Below are 24,390 nucleotides of genomic sequence, written 5' to 3' on the forward strand. Positions count from 1 at the left end.
GAATTTTTTTATTTGTAGAAAACGCTCTGAAGGAACATTAGAGCACTATCTGCATAACTGAAACAGCTTTACTTCACACGACTGCCATTTTACTGAAGTCTTCTGATGACTAATTAGCTAATATTATTAAGTTTAAGGAGAGGCACCACGACTTCTAAGTGTTATTGTATTTTACATAAACAAAAAGGAATTCCCTAATTCGTCATGAAATCTTCATCTTCTATATGTTGGAAACTTAATCACTTCTTCCCAGAACACTCCAAATATCACTAAATATTATTCCAGCTTTCACAGCTGGGGCTCAGCACTAGAAGTATTTTTCCTTTTCATATCTTCATTACTAACTCATGCTGTCTGGAGCCAATCTTAAACACTGTCATGAAAGGGGTGACGCAAATGATGGATTTCTCTATGCTTTTGTCTCCTTGTCAACGCACTGAGTCAAGCTGTGATTATAAGAGGTGCAAAGGAAAAAGCCATTTTTACAGGCCATTAGGATGCAGGCAGGGAAACAAGACAAGGGCAGTGGAGATCCAAGGGGAAACGATGGCCCGTGCAGCAGGCAGAGGTCGACAGCTTGGTCAGGATCACTTGGAAGAGTGAGGCTGTCACGATCTCATTTCTCCTCTGTCTCTGCACTTCAGTTCCTTCCCGGGAAAACGCTGGCGGGGTCCCTGGCACCTGTGCACTCAGGGTCCGCAGTCTCTGCTCCTGAGGAGCCCCCTTTGTACTCCCGGACAGTGTCACGACTTCGGGGAGAAGGGGTGACCCGGCCGGGCTGGGCTGCGAGATGGGATAAAAAGATTGGAGAGGGGAAAGGCAAGTAGAGCCATCTGCCTAACAGAAGTAACCTTCGCCCTACGACCGTCGGACGCTTGAAGGCAGCACCAGTAGAGTGCAGGCGAAGGTTTTGAACACCAGCCTTTCTGGTGAAACCTGAACGTAAAAGACCCCCTCTGACCTGGCCACTGAGGATGGCCGCCCCTACTGCTGTGAAGCCCCAACGAGATGTTTTTTGGGGTGCTCAACTTCTCCACTTGGAGCGAAGCGGGGGACGGGTCACTACTGCAGCGGGCCGGGGACGACAAGCCGCGAGCGGAGGTACAGAGCAGCTCAATATTCTCAAACCATTCATTGCAAGCTAGGTGCATTCTGGACTAGGAACCAAAGGACTAATAAATGAGCTCCACAAATCTGTTCGCCCTCTCGGCCTCCATGACTAGGTCTCCGCCCGGCACAGCGGGAGGGAGGTGGGAGAAAACTAGGTTTAGGGAGGAGGCGGCCCGGGATCCGGAGCGCACGGGGGCGGGGCCGGGAAGGCAGACGTCAACGGCCGGAACCCCCACCTCGGGAGGACGCGGCTTCGCCGGAGCGATCCGCGACGGACTCAGCAGACGGAAGTGTTCTTTAGAGAAGGCAGGCCTTCCGCCGCCGCCGCTGCTGCCGAGGTTCGGCCCGAAGAGGAGAAAGATGCTTCTGGAGCTGTCCGAGGAGCACCGCGAGCACCTGAGCTTCCTACCGAAGGTGGACTACGCCGGTCAGTGCGCGCGCCCGCTCTTGTGCGTGCGTGAGGAGGGAGGCAAGCGGGGAGGGTGCCCCCTCCCACCCAGTTCACGTGCCCTATCATTGCGCGTGCGCGCCCCCTACTGACTTCTCTCCACTTGGTGCGCCCCCTATCGACTCTATCTCCGCCCTGTGCCTCTGTTTCTTCCCAGTCTTAGTTCGCTCTCAAATGCCCTTCCCTTCCTTTTTCTTCTCTCCCCTTCACTCCCGCCTCCTGAAATTCTCTCATCTTTTGCCCCCCTTGCTCCAGTCACATGCCCACTTCCCTCTAGTTCTCGCGACCACACCCAACTTCACGCGCCCCTCACCCCTCCGTTTCTTTTCTCTGCTTCCGCCCTCCTTTCATTACCCACTGAGCTTTCCTCTTTTTCTCTCCCCTGGCTTTGCTTGCGCTTGCGTGTTTCAAACTTCAAGTGCCCCCTATTGTTAGTTCTCCATTCTAACTTCTGTTCCCTGAAGCGCCACGTCCTATCTGCTCTCCTCCCAGCTTCGCGCACCACGCCCATCTTTTTCGCGCTTGCGCACTCCCGCTCAGTGCCGCGCTCCGGGCTTGCTCCGCTCCCTCACGCGTGCGCTTGCGCACTCCCTCAGTCGCCTGCTTCCCTCAGCCTCGCGCCCCAGTTGCGCTCCATTCTCTTACCCTGGCGCGCTCCTTCCACCCACCCGGGCCTCGTTCTCACGTCCGTTCCTCTTTGTCTTGTCTCCCACAGTGGTCGCCGAATTCGGCCGGATCGCTCTGGAGTTTCTGAGGAAAGGCTCCAACCCGAAAGTGTATGAAGGGGCCGCCAGTAAGGAGCGTGCGGCGCCTGGGGCCCCTCCGGAGGCAGTCTCCCTCCTCCCACTTTGTCGGGGGGAAAACTGGGGCTTGGGGGTGTGGGAGGCATGCAGATCGAGATGGTAACCACGGTTTGGGCATCCTGCCTCCCAGCCCAACCCCCCTCCCTCTTGCCTGGCAGCCCCGCCCACCTGGCTCTCCTGTGTGCTGGGGCGTGGGCTTTTCCCAAGTGTCCGGCAGGTCTGGCTGGGACTGGGACTGGAGTTTAGCCTCGTTTGAAACCGGAAGGTGCGAGGGTGGGGAAAGGGGCTCAGGGTCCTGGGGCCAAGAAAGCCCTGGAAAGGATTGTCCCACACGGGTCCCGGAAAGAGAAGCAGGCTGGGGCCGTGATCTGCAGGCATGAGCCCCTGCTGCGCTCGAGGAGATGGGGGAAATGGGGGTCTCCCTTCCCCTAGGCTGGCGCAGTGGTGCCCGCCTGGGCAGTAACATTTGTTTGTTTTATAAATGGGATCTTTAAGTGAAACCTTGGTTGGGTGATCCTGCATGGCTGCGCGGTGGGAGAAGTTCCCAGGCCCCAGCGTGTGCTCGGAACGCTCCGGGGGTCTCACCTTCAGGCAGGGCTGATCCGGCCAGAGTGGGAGGGGCCATCTGACGGACTCCCAGGGTCAGCAGGCTCTAACGCCACTCAGATGAGTCGCCCTGATGGTTGGCAGCCCAGGCAAAGTGGGGCGGGCACTGTCCCCCTCAGCCCCTGAAGCCCCTTGCAGCCCTCCAGGCCCAGCCCAAGGGTTTCTGTTTGCGCCTGAAGGGGATGGGGGTTCAAGGGGCAGCCTCGGGGGCTTCCTACTGGAAGGAGGGTGGGGTCTGAAAGGTAAGGTGGAAACCCTGGACTTTCACTGCTAGCACCTTGGGGTTAAGGAAATGCTGAGGGCAGAAATGGCCAATCCCTTTGGTGGAAATAGAGGCAGATGAGAGCTCAGGTTTGGACCTTTTGAGTTCAAGATGGCAGTTGGTGATTGGGGGTGAATTCATAGGTCCCTGAGTGAACTGCACCTGAAGTGCTGACGTCACTTTCCTCCAACACCAGCAGGGGTTAATTGTCACGCTCTCCCATGCCTGGGTCACTTACTATTTTGGTTTATGTTCTGTTGCTTATGATAGTATTGAGAAGGTGTAGTGAGAAAAGGAAAAAGAGCGTAGGGCCAGACTCCCCATTTAGAGGCGTGGTGTGCATGATGCACCAACAGAGACTGAACAGTCCCAAAATCCAGAGAGGGGAGAGAGTACCCATTAAAAAAGGGATTGTGGGGTTTGGCCATTTAAGACCACTGCTAACTTTGGAGAGTGCAGTTTTAGTTGGATGGTGATGTTGAAAGCCAGATTACAAAGGGTTTAGAAGTGAGAAAAAAGTGTGTTTTGGCCATTTTTTCAAAGGGGCTGTTCAAAAAGGTGGTGAGATACAGCATGTCAGTGTGAGGGAATAGTCAAGTTTAGGATGGTATTTAAGCACTGGAAATACAGGCAACTTAAAGGAAAGGGAGAAGAGGGAAAGATCAAAGATTCTTGAATCTGCTGGAGAAGATGGAATAAAATAACATACTAAATGTCACTTTAAAGTTCTTTACAAATATTTTACTTTCACAACTTTAGGAGATAGGGGATATTATTCCCATTTTATAGATGGGAAAAATGAAGGCTGAGAGAGATTAAATGATTTGCCTAGGATTACCCAGCTGGAGCAAGGTTAGAATTCATCTTCCTGATTCCAGATACAGCACTCTCTATTGGACCATCTAGTTAAAACAGTATAGTTTTACCTTTGCAAGGAGAAGGGCCACCTCATTGTCAGAAACTGGGAGAAAGGGGAAGAGTAGAAGATAACACCAAAATTTTTCCAAGATGAAGAGAAGAGGAAATTAACATTAAATGGTCTGTTTTCTCAGTAAAGTAAGAGACAAGGTGCTTAATTGAGAAGGACAAAAGAAGAAAGTGTGAGGCTTAAGGGGGAGGAAGAGAAAGTTTAGAATAGCTTCTCCGGATGGTGAAATAAAGAATCATTTTGGAAAGAGTTAAAGGACTGCCTTGCTGCAGTGAGAGTCCAGTTGAGTTTGGATGATGTGTCCACTCAGCACGTTTGTGAGGCTCTGTCATCTGGTCCAGAAGCTTGTGAGCCAGAGCTGAGGGTGTGGGTGGGTGGAGCCAAGCTTTGGCAAGAGAAGAATCTCCGTAAGTCCAAGTGGTGAGAGTCAAGAGCAGGGGCAGGGTGACAGCTAAGTATTGGGCTGGTGTTGGAGGGGAGAACTGAAGTCATTACTTGGGGCTGGGGTGGGGTGTGAGGTGGAGGGTAGGGGGGCAGACAAAGACAGACAGGGGAAGGGGGAGAGAGAAACAGAATTATAGGTTATGGTCAGATAAGAGAATGTGAGCATATCTAACTTGGAAAATGGAACATTTTTCAGTAATGTTGAAATGTAGTGGGTTGCCTCCCTCTGTGTGGCTGAGATAGGGTGAAGGGGGTAGGCCATGGGATTTAAGGAGTCCAAGGAATTAGGGAGTTTGAGGCGACCCAAGTGCCTACTTTAAATCCTTTTGTAGAAAGGCAACATTTGGGCAGGAGAGGAAGATGGTAAGCCAGGTAGGGAACTCTTTGAGAAGGGAGGAAGAATAAGGAGTAAAGGCTTATTGTTAGCTGCCCTGAGGTGGATTTTGTTTGAAAAACTTTGGTTTGAGTGGGCTTCAATGGAGCACAGGTTGTTGAGTACAGAGATTAGAGAGGAGACATTGGAAGTGCCCATGGGCTCCTCCAGGATCAGTGTTCGAGGGTGTAAGAGAAGGTCCAGCTAGTAGTAGAGAGGAGAGTATGGATTGAAAAGCTGTGTAAAGGAAAAGTTGGAGAGGTGGTAGGCCTGGGGCAGGGAGGCCCACGAAGGTTCCACTGCACTAGGCCTGGTGAGGGGCCCAAGCAAGGGAGGGGAGCAGATGGGATGGATGCATGTGAGAGGGGCCTGGAGGGGCCTAGAGAGAGGAGCAGGGGAGACGGGGGACCCCAAGTGACGAGAAGGAGGGTGTGAGAGGGGCTGGTGTTTGAGAGAGGAACAGTTAATGATACAGCAGGACTAAAGCTTGAGGAGAGGTGAGGACTGGATGTCCAGGCATGGGAGCTGATGAGATCACCACGGGGAAGGACCTGGGATGAGGGCCAGATATGGACGGTGGTCCAGGAAAGGGCACTGAGAAGAAGGAGCTGGGTAGATAGGTAAAAGGAGACCCAAGAGAGAACGTTAGGGGAAAATAAACCATGGAAAGAGTGGTGACTCAGCAGTATCAAATTGCTAAAAGTTCGAGAAGCATAAAGATTTAGTTTTGAAAGGTCACTAGTAACTTTGAGGTCACTTGTAAATTTGAGTGATGGTCTAGGAAACCAGATTGCAGTGGTTTGAAGAGGGAGAGGAAATGTAAGCAAGAATTTAGCTTTCTAAAAGCCTTTTTGCAATTTTTATCTTAATTGAAGTGACTGTAAAATTCAGGGCCTTGCATAATAGATACATGACTATGTAAAAGGAAATGTTTTTCAGGAAAATAACTGTATTGTGGTTTCCTTTTCTGCCTTCAGGAAAACTCAATGTTAGTAGTAACACAGTCCAACATGGAGTTGAAGGATTAACATACCTACTCACTGAGAGCTCAAAACTCATGGTAAGATTTTGTTGGTAGGGTTGAGAACCATTTAAGAACTATTCATATTCTCCATCATGGAAGGTCAAGAACCAGTCATATTCTTTATTGGGGAAATGGAAGGATCTTTTGTAAAATATTCCCTTCAAGTATATGTAGAAGTTGGAGTAGATTATTGGTTGGTAAATAGTTTAGTGTACTATGAAAAGAAATATTTGACTCCTAATGGAGAAGATTGTCACCCTGGAACACCTTATCAATCCTGCTGTGAAGTGGTGTGGCTGTCATGTTCTCCAAGTAATTTGGGACAAAGTGCTGGCTTTGGATCTCTCTCTGAGCCCAAATGTGATAATGAAGCAGTAAGAATGAGGTGGGTTCTGGAAAAAAGGCTGACCTATTTTTGCTATTTTAAAATTGTCCCATTTGAGAATTTTTCTGAAACAAAATCTCAATAGCATATTTAAGAGGAGGCAGCCATTGAATTGATTTCATTTTCTTTCTAAATCAGTAATATGTGTGGTATATGAATATTATGGAATATTATTGTTTGGTAAGAAATGACCAACAGGAGGATTTCAGAAAGGCCTGGAGACACTTACATGAACTGATGCTGAGTGAAATGAGCAGGGCCAGACGATCATTATATACTTCAACAACAATACTGTATGATAATCAATTCTGATGGACGTGACCTCTTCAACAATGAGATGAACAAATCAGTTCTAATAGAGCAATAATGAACTGAATCTGCTACACCCAGCGAAAGAACTCTAGGAGATAACTAAGAACCACTACATAGAATTCCCAATTCCTCTATTTTTGTCCGCCAGCATTTTTGATTTCCTTCACAGGCTAATTGTACACTATTTCAAACTCCAATTCTTTTTGTACAGCAAAATAACTGTTAGGACATATATGCTTTAACATACTTAACATGTATTGGTCAACCTACCATCTGGGGGAGGGGATGGAGGGAAGGAGGGGAAAAATTGAAACAAAAGGTTTGGCAATTGTCAATGCTGTAAAATTACCCATGCATATAACTTGTAAATAAAAAGCTATAATTTAAAAAAAAAAAAAAAAGAAGGAAAAAAATCATTAATATGTAAAACCGGATAGAGAACTTTTCATTGTGGAATATATCTTAATATCTGTAGCCTCTTCAAATTCAAAAAGTACTATCATTCATTTAGCTTTTGTAAGGATGGTCAGGAATTGTGATTATCACTAGATGGTGGAATTTTGATTATTATTAGGTGGGTTTTTGATTGAACAGGATATTTATTAGACAAAAAGAAGCTGAAGAGATTATATTTACTATTATACTTTTAAATTTGATATATGCTAATTGTTTGTTACTACATAATGCTTCCTATATTCTTCCAGATTTCTGAACTGGATTTCCAAGATTCGGTGCTTGTTTTGGGATTCAGTGAAGACTTAAATAAATTGTTGCTTCAGCTTTACCTTGACCACAGAAAAGAAATCAGAACGATTCTGAGTGAATTGGCACCAGTGTTCCCTAGTTACCACAATCTTGAATGGAGATTAGATGTACAGGTAGGATTATTTACAATTTTTACTGTTGGAGAATTTACTGTTATGTTAGGCTTATCTTCCTTTGCTTCACTCTTTAAATATCTTTACTATATTTAAAACAAAAGTGTTTTGTCATGTTTATTGTAAGGCTAATTTGTAACTGATTAATTGGTAAATAGTGGCTTCAATTTTCGGTTAACTTCTTTGGTGTATTCAAATCGGGGATATTGACTAATATGAAAGGAGGTAATTGCAAAGATTTTCAAAGTTAGTCTTAAAAAACATGATTTATGACTGTCTAAAAATTATTTTGAAGATAGTTGGAGATATTTTTTTAGAAGGTGAAACTTTAATCAGTAAAATACTTATTTTATGGTACCAATCCAATAAAGACTAATTAATTGTTAATTGTTTGATTCATAGAAGTAGAAGTAAAGTTACAAGGAGTATCTTTTGTAATACCATATATTTTATGTGTTTAAGAGCATTATTTTGATCCCGGTGTGGTGGCTTGTGTCCATAATTCTAGCTAGTGGACAAACTGAGGTCATAAGTTCTGTGAACAGTGCAGACTGGGGAGGCAGCTACGTAGTTCAGTGGATAGAGCACTTGACCTGGAATCAGGAAGATCTCAGTTCAAATCCAGCCTCATATAGTTACTAGCTGTGTGACTGTGAGCAAGTCATTTAACCTCTTTTCCCCTCAGTCTTACTGGAGAAGAAAATTGCAAACCACTCCTGCGTTTTTATCCAGATGGTATTGGAGTATGCTACTCGGTGGGGTCAAAGAATTACATCCAAGTGAATGACTAAACAATGCCGGTTAGAAGCCCCTGCGAACAGGAGGGCCACTGAGTTGCTTTGGGAGGGGCAAACAAGCTTTGGTTAAAAACCAAGAGCAGGTCAAACTCTTGCCCATTAGTAGTGGGTTCAGACCCATGGCTAGCCTCTGCATGTCCAACCTGAACAAGATCGAGAAATGCAATCTCAAAATAAAAAAAACATTACTCTGAGAATGGGGTCCATAAGTTTCACCAAATTGCCAAAGAGACACAAGGCCACTTAAGAATCAGTGGTTTCAGTACTAGAAAGTCCAGCCTTGTGCTTGATCTTGACAAGAGGCAGTCCCCTGGCATGAGAATGGTATGATGAAGGTCGTGGTGGTGCACTTGGCAGGAGGGCGCCGAAGGAGCCAAGTGAAGGACCCAGAGGCCTCCTCAGCACTTAGGCTTCCCTGTCTGCTTTCAGGTTGGAGGCAGCGGGCATTGGGAAGAAATCACAACAGAACCTTGTCGATGACTGGACTCCAGAGGTAGAATAGAGGAAGCATAGTCTTGTTTTACTAGAATAGTGGGGGGTGAGGGGGAGAGAATATACCTGTGTTAGGTATCTCTAGATCCATTCAGTCAAGGATAAGGCAAAGGCCTCCTGCCTGAGGGCAGCAAATGGTAAGGTCCTAGAAGGATGCCAGCTTTAACTCATGTGGTAGAGAGGGCAGAGTTAAATAAAGGATTTCGGGTTCAAATGAAAGGTCTAGGAGGGAAAAGCTTTCCTATATTTGGCCTGATAATGCCTTTTCTTTATACCTTTGACCCTTAAAGCTATCTAATTCTATAGATAAATGCCATGATGGAGTGGAAGGAACATGGTTTTGTGAGTCAAAAGACCCTGGGTATCAGTTTTATTTCACTTTCACAATCTGACCTGTATATGTCCTCCTATTTCTTAGAGCCTCCTTTCAAATGTCAAGTGAGAAGGTTGGACCACCATTAGTTAATGGTCCCTTTCAACTCCAATCATATTACTCCTAAATTTCATCTTTTATTTAAAACCTTAACTTTACACTTAAATGGAATTGTGGAAATTTTTACCATTAAGCACATTTAATAATGGAGTCATATCTCTCTCTAATAAAATGATCTTCCTTTCTTTATTTCTGTCCTTTGGTACAGATAAGAGTAACTTTTGAGTATTTTAAAAAATTGATTACTAAACGAATATGCCTTTAGCAACCAGCATGATAATTAATCAACCAATATTTAGGAAGTAATTGCTATATGCCAACCCTGCAGGCTACATGTTGATTTAGAAAACCACAATTTAACGTTATTTTTGTTTTTTATCTTTTAATTTATTTTGTTAAACTTTTTCCAGTTAAATTTTATTCTTGTTCAAGCAGTAATGGGAACTTCTGTGGATAGTGAATTTAACACCTTTGACGTTGTGCACAGAAAACTAACTTTAGAAAGACCTAGGATCAAGCCTTTCCTCTGACACAAACTGCCTGTCTGACCCTGAACAAATCACTTGGTGTTCTTCTTGGGAACTCTTAAGATGAACTTGTGGAGAAATTACTGATCTCTGTTGGGAGCGGGAGACTCCTCACTGTATAGTCAGTCCCTAGTTTGGTGAAATCATAAGATCTAGTCTTTATCTCTGTCCTATGGGTTAGGTACTGTTTGAGGTGCCATCGTTACAAAGACAAAAAGCAAAAAGCATCTGAAATGAAAATAAATGCATAGCTGATTAAATAAGACCCAGCTCAGAATAATATAAAATGCATTTCAAAATTGGAAATCTGCTGTAATGATTTTTACTTTTTAATGTTAAAATGTTTCAAAGAAATAATTGAGTTTTTCTTTAATTTACTTAGTTCAAACCCTTACTGAGGGTTTTGAGCTGAAATAAATTCTTCCATAGAAGTAGATGGAAAGAAATGTGTCCAATGAAGACCAAGTGGGTCAAAAGATTAGTAACAAGAAACAGCCTTTCATTTCTGAGTAACTGACTTGGCTCCACTCAAGTTGGTAATGAGTAAACTTTTACTATTTAATTAATGTGCAGTAGCTTATGTGGAACGAGGTAATGGTCAGCCTAGTTTCTAGTGGAAAGATGCCCAGAATAAATCAAGAGTACAATTTATGCCTTTGTTAATAACAGTAAATTGAATGTTTCAGACTGAGCTTCCCTGTTACTTCAGGGGTGGTCAGCATTAGACTGCAGAATGAGAACATATTACTGTTGTTTAAATTTAACTCTGTGCTCTGTCTGTGGTTTAATAGAACACTTAGTATTCCAGAGCTTTTAATGTCTGCTATCTTTCTTAAGCTAATTCAAGAAAAGTTAAGTGTCAAATAAGATTTTTTTTCTCTTTTATATCCCTTATCGGATTACCAACCCCTTCCAACTTTATGTGTAGTTCTGCAATTATAAATACATTTCTAAAGTTGTTCCTCAGGTATTTAATTTTACTTTAAGATTTTTTTCTAATTATGAGAAAGTATTGTGGGGAGGAGCAAAATAAATTTTCCTTTTAGAAACACAAGATCAAATAATAATATTATGTGCTATTAACAATTCTTTGCTTTTTTCCTGTATTACATAAATATAGGTATGATTGAGCTTTTTTCTCAGAATACATAAGTAAATTAAAGATATAAAAATAAAAAGATAAAAAATAAAAATGATTTAAAAATTTATTTGATTCTGAAAGTTTACCAAAGAAAGTAATGAAACAGTATAATTATAGAAGGGATATTGGAGTTGTAGCACTTGAATTCAAATCTTGGATCTCTTGTTTACTATTTGTGTGATCTTTAAAAGTTACCTTGTCTTGGGACTTCATCTTCTGCTCAGGAGGTTTACTTAGATGATCTTTGAACTTGTTTACTAGCATTAAATCTTACGGTCATAAAGACCAGGTTAGGTACATATCGACTCAGTCAGAATTTTTCAACCAATTCAAATCATGGTGAATGTTGTATATTTGTTCCCAAGTCATTCTCTTACTTCTCTCAGAGTTCAGCACCTGGCCCACCACCTTCCTCTCCTGAGTTCCTGCCCTTATTCTTGGAGATTTCATAATGATGATGCTTGTTTCATTTCATCTCAGCCAAACTTAGGAACTGTCACAAACCATTACTCATAAATGTACCACTTCCTTGGTTAGAAACTGATAGTCGTCTATCTGAAAATAACCCATCTTTTTTATGTCTCATCCTCCTTATGTCTGTTCTCCATCATCAAGCTATCGGGTTCTCTTCTTGCCCTGAAGCAGTTTCTCATGATGTGACCCCAACTCCAACTTCACTTTTCTCCCTTTGTAATCTGGACCCTTTCATTAGTCATTTCAGTTCTGTGCTGAACTCTCTCAGGAAATCCGTGTCCCTTGGTCTTGCTACTGATAATCTCTTGCCTGTGCTTCAGTCCTGGATTACTCTCTGCACCGTGAGTCTCGTCTAATAACACTAACAGGTTGTTGAATGGAGCCAGAAAAAAGATTCTGCTGACCGGGAACATTCTCAACTCACATTTAGCAATTGGGCCTTCCTAAGAGAGCAGCCCTTTTATTCCTCCCCCATCAGTTCCCCGTTTCACTCTCCACAGAAGCTATTCAAACCCTGCCCTTTTCTCAGACCGCCGGTGCTCTGCTCTTCTCCTGTCTTAGATGAGGAGAAAATTGAGACCTCTTGTGTGAGCTCCTGCTTCTCACATTCCCTTCATCTCAGAATGCCCTAATGTTACTCCTCCTCCATGCGTTCCCTTCCTCTGTCTCTGATGAGAAGTCCTTTCCTGCATAGGATTTGATCCCATCCCCTTGTACTTTCTCAGATGGCGTCCTCAGACATCCCTGCTCTCTCAAACCTTCATCCTCTCTTCTTTTTTGGTGCCTTCTCTATAGCCTTCAAACATCCAGGTCTCATTCATCCTTAAAAAATTGTCACTAGACTTATCATCCCCTCCAGCTGAAAGCTTTTCTCTCCTCTTTCTTGGTCAGACTTCCTGAAAAAAAGCTCTCTCCCCACTTGGAGCTTTCTTCTCACTCTTCTCCCCATGCTGACCTGAATGTCCCTTCCAGAGTCAGTGGTGCCCGTCCTTCCCATTCAGCCCACTGCCTTTGACCTCTCTCTCTCCCCTCCCGGGCCTTTGTGTTCTTGTCCCACTGCTGCTGCTGCTCATCTTCCTCCACAGGCCCTCTGCTGGCTGCTCACTCACATCATGCCCCATAACCGGGAGGCTCCCCAGAGCCTAGCACAGACTCTCTACATTCCGTTCCATTAGTCTGTCACTTACGCAAATGGGTCACAGAGCCCTTTGTCCAGGCCCTGTGTCTCTCCTGACTTTATTTAGCCCCATCATCAGGCGTCTCTTGGATGTGCCATCTAATTTCAGTATGTCCAACCCTGACCTCGTAGGTTCTCTCCCACTTCCCAACCCGGCCCCCCTTTCAGACTTCCTGATTCTGTCATAACTGCCACTATTCTTCCTGCCTTCCAGGTTCATTACCTGAGCATCATCCTTTAGTCTTCATTGCCCCTCACTCCACATAATCCAGTAATTTGCCAAATCTTTATTTCTACCTCCCCCACATCTCTTACATCTGACTCCTCATCACTCACATAACTTTCACATTAATTCAAGACCTCATGACCTCTAGCCTAATTTGTTTTTTGTTTGTTTATTTTAGGTTTTTTTTTAGCTTAGATGGTTGATAGATTTTTATTAACTGCTTCCAAGAAAGAGAGAATAATGTTGAGGGACATTACCTGATTTGTGGAACCATATAAAAAATATTGGATCTCTGATTATTTAATTATGATTAAAAAACTCAGGGAAATTATTTTATAAAAAATTTGGTGCAATTAGTAATATTTTAATTTAATATCCTTTTAATATATGCCATAGTTAGTCTTATAGTTAAGATGTTAAATTTTTGAACACAGTATGGGAATATGATATTGCTTGATTATGCATATAAATAGAATTTTGTTTTTCTTTTGTTTTTGAGGGGAGGGGTATTGAGAAAGGCAGAGTTGGAGAGGAAAAAAAAGATGCTTTTGATCATTGAAAAAATTTTTTAAATTGTTAAAAATGTTAGTCTGCCTAAGGAATTCAGCTCCGTGTTCTCTAGTTAGTTATTCTGGGAATTCCCAAATCTTTAGCCTCTCTTCAACACCTCCTGAACAAAATCCAAGCTCTTTATTTAAAATTTCTTTTAGCCAACCTTGCCAGCTCTTCAGTATCTTAAATAGTACTTTCAAATCATCTTCACTAAGGCCCATGTTATATTATCATTACTATATTTATTGCATACTTGTTATGTGTAGAAACTAAGTGCTAAGTGTTAGGGATACCATAAAATGGTATAGGATATGGTCTGCCCTCTAAATTGTTTGAAGAGATGATAGACAAAAAATATGATAATCCAAGCATGGTGTATTCTGAATGAATCAGAACCTTTCACCAGCTAAAAGAAATTTAGATTTGTGAGTCATCCTGGATTAATTCCCCTCCTTTCAATGTTTAGTGAGCTGAAGCTCTGAGAGCTTGTGCCAACACCAAGATGATAAAATCAAACTGTTTCTGATTGTTGTAGCACAGAGTTTGTACTGAGTATTTATGTTGAGCTAGTCTGCTGTAGATTAGGACCAGTAAATAAAAAAAGATAATGCCAAGGGGCTTAAGAACTATTAGATAGAAAGAAAAAGGGAAAGGTAACAGTTGATCACGTGTCTTTTAGGGAAGAAATAGGAAAAAAAATATGAAGATTTGTAAAGTTTGATAATTTACAATGATGATCCTAAATCATCAGTAAAACCGATGTTCTTAAGAATGAAATCAAATTGGGGTTTGCTCCTTGGTATAATGGATAGAGAACCAGCTTTGGAATCAAGAAGCCCAGAGTTCAAATACAGCCTCAGACCCTTGACAATTAACTAGCTGTGGCAAGTCATTTAACTCCAATTGCCTTGTTTAAAAAAAAAACAAAAACAAATAAATAATACATTTCTTTGGGGAAAAAAAAAACTTAAGATGTGATATTTTGAAGAAAGATTTCAATTACCTGGAAATTTAGCTTTGCATATACAAAATGAGGGAAGCGTTTTTAGAACACAATTCATCTGAAAAAGATCCAGCCAGCTTAATGGACTTCAGACTCCTGAATAGTCAGTAGTGTGGTATGACAACCAAGAAAGCTAATGTGATTCTATCTTGTTTTAAGAGAGGCAAAGCATTTAGGAGCAAGAAGACATAGAACCTTAGTATTTCTCTGGCCAGATTACAATTTAGGAAAACACTGAGAAGTGGGACAAGTGTCCACAGGAGGACAGCCAGGAGGGGGAGGGACCTTGCATTCATGCCATGAAGTAATTGTTTCAAGAAATGGGGAAGACCTGAGAAGTGAAAGAAAGATTAGACTTAGCCACCTCAGCCTCAGAGGACAGAACTAGGAGCCACTGATGGAAGATTTAAAAGAGGTAAATTGAGGCACTTAGCAGTAGCCCTTCAGTAATAGAATGGTCCTCCTCAGCTCAGGCATAGTGGAGTCCTCTTCTGGAGGTTGTGTTATAGGGCAGAGGCATCAGACAGTTGACTGACAAGAAAGTTGGCCAGCTTCTTTATGTATGATTCAATGACCCCATTTCTCTGAGTTTGACATAACTAGTGTAGAGTAACAGGTAACATTTAAATTTAGATGACCTCTAATCTAATCTGTCTTCCAACTCTGAAATAATCTGTTTCTGCTTCAAGACCTTGAGAGCTAAAGAATCCTCAGAGTCTTTTGATGTTCCACTACAACATTTTATCTGCTGTTTTCTCCATGTCTGACCTCAAATTTATCTGTTTTAGTTTAAGCCAGTTTTCTCTTGTTTAGTTCTGTACAAAAATGGAATAAAAGAGGAGATTGACAACCCTTGTTAAAAAAAAAAAAAAAAGCAACCTTTCATAAATTTGAAGGACAAATATTGTTGCCTCTTACTCTTCTTTTCTTAGACTAAACCTGTACCACCCCCCGCCCCCATTCCCAACCCTCATTTCATTTAATTTTCTCATTAAATTGATTGTTTTTACTCTTTTTATTCATTTTTGGTTTATAGTGTACTTTATGGACTAAGGGTTGTTGGCAGGATCAATAATATATTTTAAAATGTTGATTTTAAGTACTTGGAAGTTAAAAGATTTCTAAATTTTGTACGTGTGTATTTTGCATTAATTTTACTGTGTATGAATGTTTAACTCTGCTTTCCTTCCATTTAAATATCTAGCTTGCTAGCAGATGTCTAAGACAGCAGATTAAACCAGCAATGACTCTAAAGCTGCACCTGAGTCAGGATGGAGAGCATAGCAACCAGGTTTTGCAGACTGACCCAGCTACCTTGCTCCACTTGATTCAGCAACTGGAACAAGCATTAGGAGAAATGAAAACAAACCATTGCAGGAGAATTGTCCGAAATATCAAATAGTATTGAATTTGTGTTGTAAATTTGTTCAGATGATTTATGAAGCAATGTTAAAAGACTAAGCATAGGTTGGAATCCTTTTTCTTGTAATTAAAAGGGTTAAATATCTGAATTAGATGGACTTTGTTTTCTCTGCCATAACACTGATAAATTAATTAGATGCTTATTTTTTATGAGGTTTCTTATGCCTCATTTCTTAATGCTATAAAATGAATTTTGTTTTATATAAATGCATGTGTATGTGTGATGATAGTTCAACTGGAAATTAATTTATGTTCGTTTTCTGTACATATCAATATCTTCTAGAATATCTTGATTTTTTTAAAACTTATACTTGTTTTTTATTATATTTCTTTATGCTTGATATCTAAAAATTATATTTGAATTATATCTAAAATAAAAATACAATGTGATCACTTAATTATTCAGAATTAAAATTTTCTTTTAAAGAAACTCCTAATGCTGACTTGATGTTAAGTTTTCAGAATATTGTAGATTGATGAAAGTTCCTGTGTTTCTTCTATAGAAGAGTGATACTATTTTCCCTTGTTTGCAGCGTATTTGTAAAATGGAAATAGCATTGCTATAGCATCGTTATGATCTTGAATTCATTATGTATCATTTGTTTATACTTCAAATTCTTTCAAGTGCTTAGGAATACCTTTAAAAGTGTATGGAACTGAATGATAATGGAATACATGTGGCCAGTAAAACTTGCCGGGTTCAAGTCCTAGCTTTGACATTCGGTAGCTGTATAATGAGTGAAAGTCATGTCTCTCTGAATTCCATTTTCTGTAGTGTGATTCTAACCATCACACAAAGGTATTGCTTCTTTTGCACTTGATTTACAAGTGACCATCCTCAGACAATTTTGTGAGACAGGTAATATAACTCATATTTCACAGTTTCAACTAGGTGCCCAGAGTGGCACACAAGCATCAGAATTGGATTCATTACTACTTTCAATCATATCAGGGTACTGCCTCTCATGTAATTTATATTTAAGTAATGCTTTAAAATTTAAAAATGTACCTTCCAAGCAACAACCTTATGAGGTAAGTATTGCAAACATTACTGCCCCATTTTACACATAAAAATGTTAAGTGACCACCCTTTTGTGGTGGTGTGAAGTGCACTGGTCTTATATTACATGTGGGGATTTTTTGGATTTTTTTCAATGTATAGGTCAGTTGTGCTGATTTTTTTTGCCCTCTTAAAAAATTCACTTGTTATACAGGATAGCTGTGATGATATAAGGAACAGAAGATATCAATAAAACCTTAAAAAAAATATAAAGTACTTTTCAAACTACAGAGTCTCAGGATTTCAAGGTCAATACATGAGGACTTTGAAGTATTGATTCTTTGGTGTTGGTAGACAGTATCCCTACGAGCAATGCAATTCCTTTATGCTTTAGACTGAATTCTGTAGCTAGTCTTCTGGGATTCAGCCTCTGAAGGCTGAATGCTTGGTGCTCTGGTTGTTGGATGACATAAATGCAGTTTTTTACTAGGCTTCATTCACTTTCAACATAAGAGGCAGGAGCAGGACAACTGAATCTTATTTATTTTCATGAATAGCCAGTGGCAAATAGTTTTTTTCTTTCACGCTTATAAAACGTGCTTATTTCCACTGTCAGTTTGTACCCAGAAAATGTATGTTTATTTTGATACTAGTTTAACCATTGTGAATAGAAATCATTAAAGTGCAGGGGTTATTTAATAGATAATTTAACAACAGAGTTTCTTAATAATAGTAAGCTTTGTTTAAAAAATAACTTTTATGACTTATAGTAATAATCTAGTTGAGCTGCCATGTGCAACTTGTATACGTACAACTGCAGTTGAATTTCAGCAGGACCAATCCTATGCAAAATTTCTCTCCAATTTCTTCATTTGTCTTTTTATTATCTAGCCCCTTCCTGCTGTCTAAACCATAAAGAATCTGTTCAGTTTCATTTCTGTTGTCTCTCAGCATCTTCTTCTCCACTTCAGTTAAGGCTTCTTTGGCACCTTCAAGTATGCTTATTAGGTAGAGAAATGAATGTGTCCTTTTGCGCCAGAGTGTTTTAGGACTTCAAATGCCATTGCCTAGAATTCTATGGCCCGCGGGCCAGATGCGGCAGCTGAGGGCAATTATCCCCCTCACCCAGGGCTATGAAGTTTCTTTATTTAAAGGCCCACAAAACAAAGTTTTTTTTTTACTATAGTCCGGCCCTCCATCAGTCTGAGGGACGGTGAACTGGCCCCCTATTTAAAAAGTTTGAGGACCCCTGCATCATCAGACCGCACTTTTACCTACCTACCCACTTGGGAGTAGGATGCCTTATTCTATCTCTCTGTGTCCCAAGTTCCTTTTAGCAATGTAACATTTAAGTTAATGTTTCGAGTTTTCACGTCATCCTTCCTCTTTATTTGTGTCTTATAATTACTGCCTCCTAGCTTTATAGTGATCTTTCACAAAGAAGTGTGGTATTGGAATCCCTCCTTGCTACAATTTTACTGAACTGCAAAACCATCTTGCTGATGAGAGATCAGTCCTAAAAGCCTAACATAGTCAGGGCTGGAACAGAAAAGATACCTTGGGGTTCATGACTAGGCTGCTATTCTAGGCTATGATCCTCAAACTTAATTAAGGAGTACCTTTGAAATCAAACACAATCTCAGTTCTTAGGTTTGAAGTTGACATTTGTCGACATACACTATGATACACATCATTTTCCTTTTCATGGAAACCTTAAGAGCCCATCTGCCATTCCACTCTGTCGTAACACTTGTACCAGCCATCTGTTACCTATCATGTTTTTTAAATCTCCAAAGCAGAGTCTAAAAGATCTCTTAGAATATTTCACAATCGTTCAACTTTTATGTTCAAAAAGTTTTTCCTGTCATCTAACCAATAGCTAAATAATAATGTAAGTTCATCTCTTAGCCCTTTTGTTTGGGATAGCCCTATATATATTAAAATCTCTCCTCAGATTATTCATTTTAAAGCTGAATGATCTCAGCTTCTCTAATCCTCATTCCTTTGTATATAATACAGCAACACATTTCTCTCAAGTATTTCCTCCTTTAGGAAAACCTTATTTGAATTCCTGCCATTACAGAAGCACTGAGGCTAGAAACTAGAAATTGAAGGGATGCCTACCAATTAGAGAATGGCTGGATAAGTTATGGTATATGAATGACAGGGAATATTATTGTTCTATAAGAAATGACCAGCAGGATGAATACAGAGAGTCTTGGAGAGACTTATATGAACTGATGCTAAGTGAAATGAGCAGAACCAGGAGATCATTATACACTTCAATAACAATACTATATGATGATCAATTCTGATGGATGTGGCCCTCTTCAACAATGAGAGGATCCAAATCAGTTCCAATTGATCTTTAATGAACAGAACCACCTACACCCAGAGAAAGAATGCTGGGAAAGTATGGAGCACAACATAGCATTTGCACTCTTTCTTTTACATTTGCTTGCATTTTTGTTTTTTCTTCTTAGGTTATTTTTACCTTCTTTCTAAATCTGATATTTCCTGTGCCACAAGATAACTATATGAATATGTATACATATATTGTATTTAACATATGCTTTAACATATTGGACATGTATGGGACTACCTGCCATCTAGGGGAGAGGATGGGGGGAAGGAGGGGAAAAGTTGGAACAGAAGGTTTTGCAAGGATCAGTGTTGAAAAATTACCCATGCATATGTTTTCTATATAAAAAGCTATAATAAAAAATAAAATTAAAAAAATTTAAAAGTAGAAAAAAATTAAAAAAAAATACAGAAGCACTGAGTGGAATTGAGTCTTGAGTTTGAGCTTGAGAACTTGGGAAAGGCTAAACTGATTCCCTCTCTCTTTAAACTATTTAACTTGTAATATTTCATTCACTTTCTTTCCAAAAGGGGATGTTTACTTTAATAGCACATACACTTTAAGAAAATTTTAAAAGTCCACTCATAACCAGCTGTATTGGTTAAGTCTAGAAGGCCAGTGATAATTGAGTGTAGCCTTTTTTCCCCCTAGTCTTTATAAGGATTATACAATATGCTTATGAGCAGAATCAAGAGAAAATGGTGATAAAACTTAATAAGAAGAAACAAGAGAGCCAGGTTTATAAATTTTGGTTATTATATTTTTGCACTACTTTCCTTCCAAGGAACCCAAAAGAACTTAAATATGTTTGATAATTACTAGTCTGGGAGACTCTACATGGCATAAAAATAAAAATAGAAAAAAGTAGTTTAATTTCCATTATGGGCTTATTGCTGGAGAATACAAACATCTGTACAAACAAAAACTTAGGCTTAGCCTGTCTGGGCTTTTTTAATCTTATAGTTAGACTTTTGGCATTTTAAACCAAAGCAATTGTTTCTGACTGGTAGGATAAAAGGTGATGAATTTCCAACAGTTACAGCACAAATGGTGTTGCTATAATTAGGAATGTAACTAGCTGTAGTCTTTTACATGGTCATTAGTGATCGAGGGCACATTCCTTCATTCATGCTGGAGCCTTGCATAACGTTTTCATCTTGGAAAGACTAGACCATTATTTATTTCCATTTCTTGCAGTTAAACACAGAGCAGTCCCTACAGCAACTAACCAGAGGGGGAAAATGGAGAAGAGGCTCTTTGGCTCTTTCACCAACCATAAAAGGCCTTTCTCTTTGATTCACTGACAAGGCCATCATCCATCCATCCCTGTTTCATTATGTTGACAAGAAAAGCAAATTTGAAAAGACTTTTCCTGATATGAAGATTCATTTGTAAAAAACAATCAGTAAGAGAGCATTTTGGGGACTAAATGCCCTACAGAATAAAGGATGAAGTCCTTACCTTTTGGGGGTTTCCAGGCTTTGAGCCAGACCAATAGTCTTAACAATTTAGTCTAAAGGGAATGGGATTGCAAAAAAAGCCTTTTGCCCAAAGAGAATTCCTGTACTCTCATATCAACTAGAGCTGTTTTTCTTCCAAGTCCAGTCCTGCAAGGCTCCTTTCATATCTCTTCCAGGGCTTAAATACCCTTGTGATTCAGTGTCCAGACTTGTGCAAATGTGGAGAGGTCAAATAAGAACTACAATGTATTTCACACTTACTATGAAAGAACACGATTGAGGTTAACTTTTTATATTGCTGTGAGGTACCCTAAGGTAACCAGAGTTGTGATGGGAAAAGCAAATTGTGTTCTCGTTTACCTGCAAGCCAGTATTGTGATTGTCACAACTCCAATGAGAAGTGGATGCCTGTGGTTATAAAGGAATGTGCTTAGTTTACAGAACCCAAAGGTTTCCCAGTTAACTAAAAGACTAAAGACAACCCGATTAAAATTCAGAGAATGAGGAAGAGAATCCACCATAAGCCAATGAACCTGACTGGGGATAAGTGTGAGTGGTTCACATATAAAACAGTTTTACAGTTTACACGACAGACTTATGGTCAATGCTATGGAATAATTAAATGACCTATAATCAGTTTTTTCATTTGATATATTGTTTGGTTTTGTAGGACATAACTGTTTCTTTTTAAATTTTTGTTATGAGACAAAACATGGTAGATTGGAGAAGGAAAGGAAGGCTGTATTTAGAAGATTAAAATTAAAACTTTAAAAATGTATTAAATGGGATTAATTGCTTTTAGAGATTCATAACTCATTTTTAAGAAGTTAGTGGGAGAGAGAAGAAAGGGAGGATCATGAGTAATAATTCTCTGCTACTCAAGGAAAAATAATGTTCTTGAACATTAGGGAAGTAATGTTCTGTGTCAGGAGCACTGACCCCAAAGTAAGAGGACCTAATTTCAAATACTGCCCTTCATATTACCTTTATGTCCTTGTGATACCCTTAACCTCCCAGGCCATAATTTCCTAATCTGCAAAGTGAATGATTTGGATGAAATGGCCTCTGAAATTCCTTTCAGCTCTTAGCTCTGGTCCTGTGATTTTTCAGACTAAAATGGTTTTGTTTTATTTTGGTATGGTAACAAGACGGTCTGAAACAGATTGATAATTTAAGCTTTCAAGTCTCATTAAAAAAAAAAAAATCCTGTTTCTATTGTTTTCTTTTTTTTGATCTTAATTTAGACAATATCAAATTCCATGACTTTCCTGGATGCTCTCTTCTTAAAGTTCTCTGCCAATTTCTTTCTTATAAAGCCTTTTCTCTTTATGAAATCAGTGATTTGTTCTTATTTTTGATATTGCTTTGGAATCGCTCTAGTTCATCTTTAGAAAGATGAAAAGTAAATCTGTTAGTAGATTCCTTTTGAAGAACTTCATAAAGCATTTCCAATGATAAAATTTTATTATTCTCTTCCCAAATAAATGTTAGAAAAGACAAAGCACAATTTCTGTCTCTTAGGTAAGCTATAAGGCAAAGTTATTCTCCAGTTGGCTGAATATTTTGTTTTTTTACCCAATTCAAACATTATACTAGGCAACATGCCAATCAAATTTCATTATTGGAACAGACTTAGATGAAACCAGCTCCAAAGAAAATGAGATTAGTATCATATCCATCTGACTATGCTATAACTTTCCAGAATCCATCCTTTAACTAGCCTTTGGAACATTATTTTTCTTACAGATTACATAAAACAATGCAGTAGTTTATACCTCCAAGCTTTATCTGGTTTATTTTTTTAAATAGACAAACTATTTTCTTTTTTTTTTTTTTTTTTAGTTTCAGTTTCCATCTCCAAAAAGTCTGCCAGTAAAAATAGAGTGATTCTGGGGTCATTTGGAAAGAAGAGAACAAAAGGCCAGTAAATAGGGCTTTTTTTTTTTTTTCTTCTTTGCATGTTCTATTACTGTGTTAAGAATGCTATGATGTAGTGGAGAGCTAGTCTCAAAAGCAGGGAAATCTGGCTTAGGGTTCTGACTGTAGGACTCTGGGTAAATCCCTTTCATTTCTCAGTAGCCTAACTTTCTAATACTAAATTGCTGAGAAAGATACTTCTTACTCATGAGTCCCCTACAGCAATGAAATCATAGATCTCATCCCTATTCCAAAGCTATTGTTTTGGTAAAATCTGTATTAGATTTGGTTAGCATTATAGAGAACCAAAGATTGAAAATTGACTTTTGCTCAAAATGCCTCAAAATCAAAAAGTGATTGTCAATCCTATGAGTGGCTTTGAATTTACATGTACATAGTAACACTAGAGGAATTTATTCATGTTTTATAAATAAGCTACATACAGAGAAGGGTACTGCTGAGCTTCACAGAGGAACCATCTCACAAGATTATCTTCCCTAGCCCTAGAAGTCCCCTGCTAGAAGCAGGCTTAGAAGCAATATAAGCTAAGGGATGAGTTAGCTATTCTCTATCCTTGAAATAAAAACTTTGCTAGGTTGATAGATGCCACAAATTATCCCAGATTTCGTTTCTCCAGTGAGGGTACAGAATCTGCTAAATGATTTAAGCAACTTTTTTTTCCAAAGCATTTGACATTAATTGAGTCACCTAAGGTCATACAGTTAATAAGTATTTAGTGTCTAAGGCTGGTTTTGAATTCAGGTCCTCCTTCTTCCAGGATTGATGCTCTATCCACTGCATCTGTATCTAGCTTCAAACCATTCTTAATTGATATTGAATGAGAAAATGTCATTGAGAGTAAAATGACTGAATTTTAGTCAAGAATCTTGCTAATTCAATTTACAGAGCAGTAATTAAATACTCTTTAAGTGACAATCACTACTCTAGGACTTAAGAGTTTCAGAAAGAACAGAATAACCCCTTTTTTCAAGGGGCATGGACCTCAGGATCAGGAAGACTTGGTTTTGATTTTCTTCTACTAAGTGACGTCAACTAATCAACATGTATTTAGTAAGCAGTTAGCATGTCCCAGATATGCAAAATAACCTGATTTGTATCATTACTGTATACTGTTAGGCTATGTGGTGCTCTCAATTCAAAGCCCAAACTTCTTGGAATGATTTTGAAGCCAGTATTGGATTAGAATATTAAAAAAAACAAAAAAACCCAAAAAGCTACATAGATTTTTTTTTAATGGTTAATTTAGTGGATTTCTTAGCTGAATCACTTATTTGCTATTATGGGGAAAAGAGAGAAACCCTCACAGTTGGTTCACCAAAGTCTTGGACGTTGACATGGTAGAGGAACAAATCTGAGGCAGACTGTATATGGTGTCTTTTTTCTTTTTCTTCTGGACTCTTTTCACTGAATGTAGACAAAGCCAACACTACCATGAACCTGCTTCCTTTTGGAGGCATTTTAGAAAATATGCAATTTTACTTTCCACTTTAAATGTAAAAGCTAGCTTCAGGGTAGGGCCATTTGGGAGCACTTTCTTAAAATTCTCTATCTTGTTATTTATTTAAACATTATTGGAAAATTTCTATCAAGATTTTAAGACTTTAGGAAAAGTCAGTAGTTCTAGGATAGAACTATAAACAGAAAGAAGCATAAGTTAAACAAAAGCCTATGTGTGTTTGAATGAAATTTTATAAATGAATTATATGAATCTGGTTATTATTAGCAGTATTCTAAAATATTAGCAGTATTCTAATAAAAGATAATCATTCACTTTGATTATTTAGCTGCTTAGTCCTCTGCATATGAGTCACTT

General features: G+C 39.7%; 1 protein-coding gene across 1 annotated transcript; it reads left to right on the top strand.

Annotated features, from left to right (window-relative positions):
• The first annotated feature begins 1,041 nt into the window (after positions 1-1,041).
• Positions 1,042-16,215, top strand: COMMD2 (COMM domain containing 2). The gene is made up of 5 exons (XM_051983289.1): positions 1,042-1,537; positions 2,274-2,351; positions 5,952-6,034; positions 7,400-7,573; positions 15,600-16,215. The coding sequence occupies exons 1-5, from the start codon at positions 1,180-1,182 to the stop codon at positions 15,795-15,797; spliced, it is 891 nt and encodes a 296-aa protein (XP_051839249.1). The 5' UTR covers positions 1,042-1,179; the 3' UTR covers positions 15,798-16,215.
• The last annotated feature ends 8,175 nt before the right edge of the window (positions 16,216-24,390 follow it).

Source organism: Antechinus flavipes, chromosome 3, assembly GCF_016432865.1.
Source record: "Antechinus flavipes isolate AdamAnt ecotype Samford, QLD, Australia chromosome 3, AdamAnt_v2, whole genome shotgun sequence".
Classification (NCBI taxonomy): domain Eukaryota; kingdom Metazoa; phylum Chordata; class Mammalia; order Dasyuromorphia; family Dasyuridae; genus Antechinus; species Antechinus flavipes.

Excerpts from the sequence above, each read along its gene's own strand:
- COMMD2 (XM_051983289.1), top strand. The coding sequence starts at position 1,180 with ATGAGCTCCACAAATCTGTTCGCCCTCTCGGCCTCCATGACTAGGTCT. Across the intron at positions 2,352-5,951 it reads AGTGTATGAAGGGGCCGCCA|GAAAACTCAATGTTAGTAGT; the intron begins GTAAGGAGCGTG and ends TTCTGCCTTCAG. Across the intron at positions 6,035-7,399 it reads CTGAGAGCTCAAAACTCATG|ATTTCTGAACTGGATTTCCA; the intron begins GTAAGATTTTGT and ends ATATTCTTCCAG.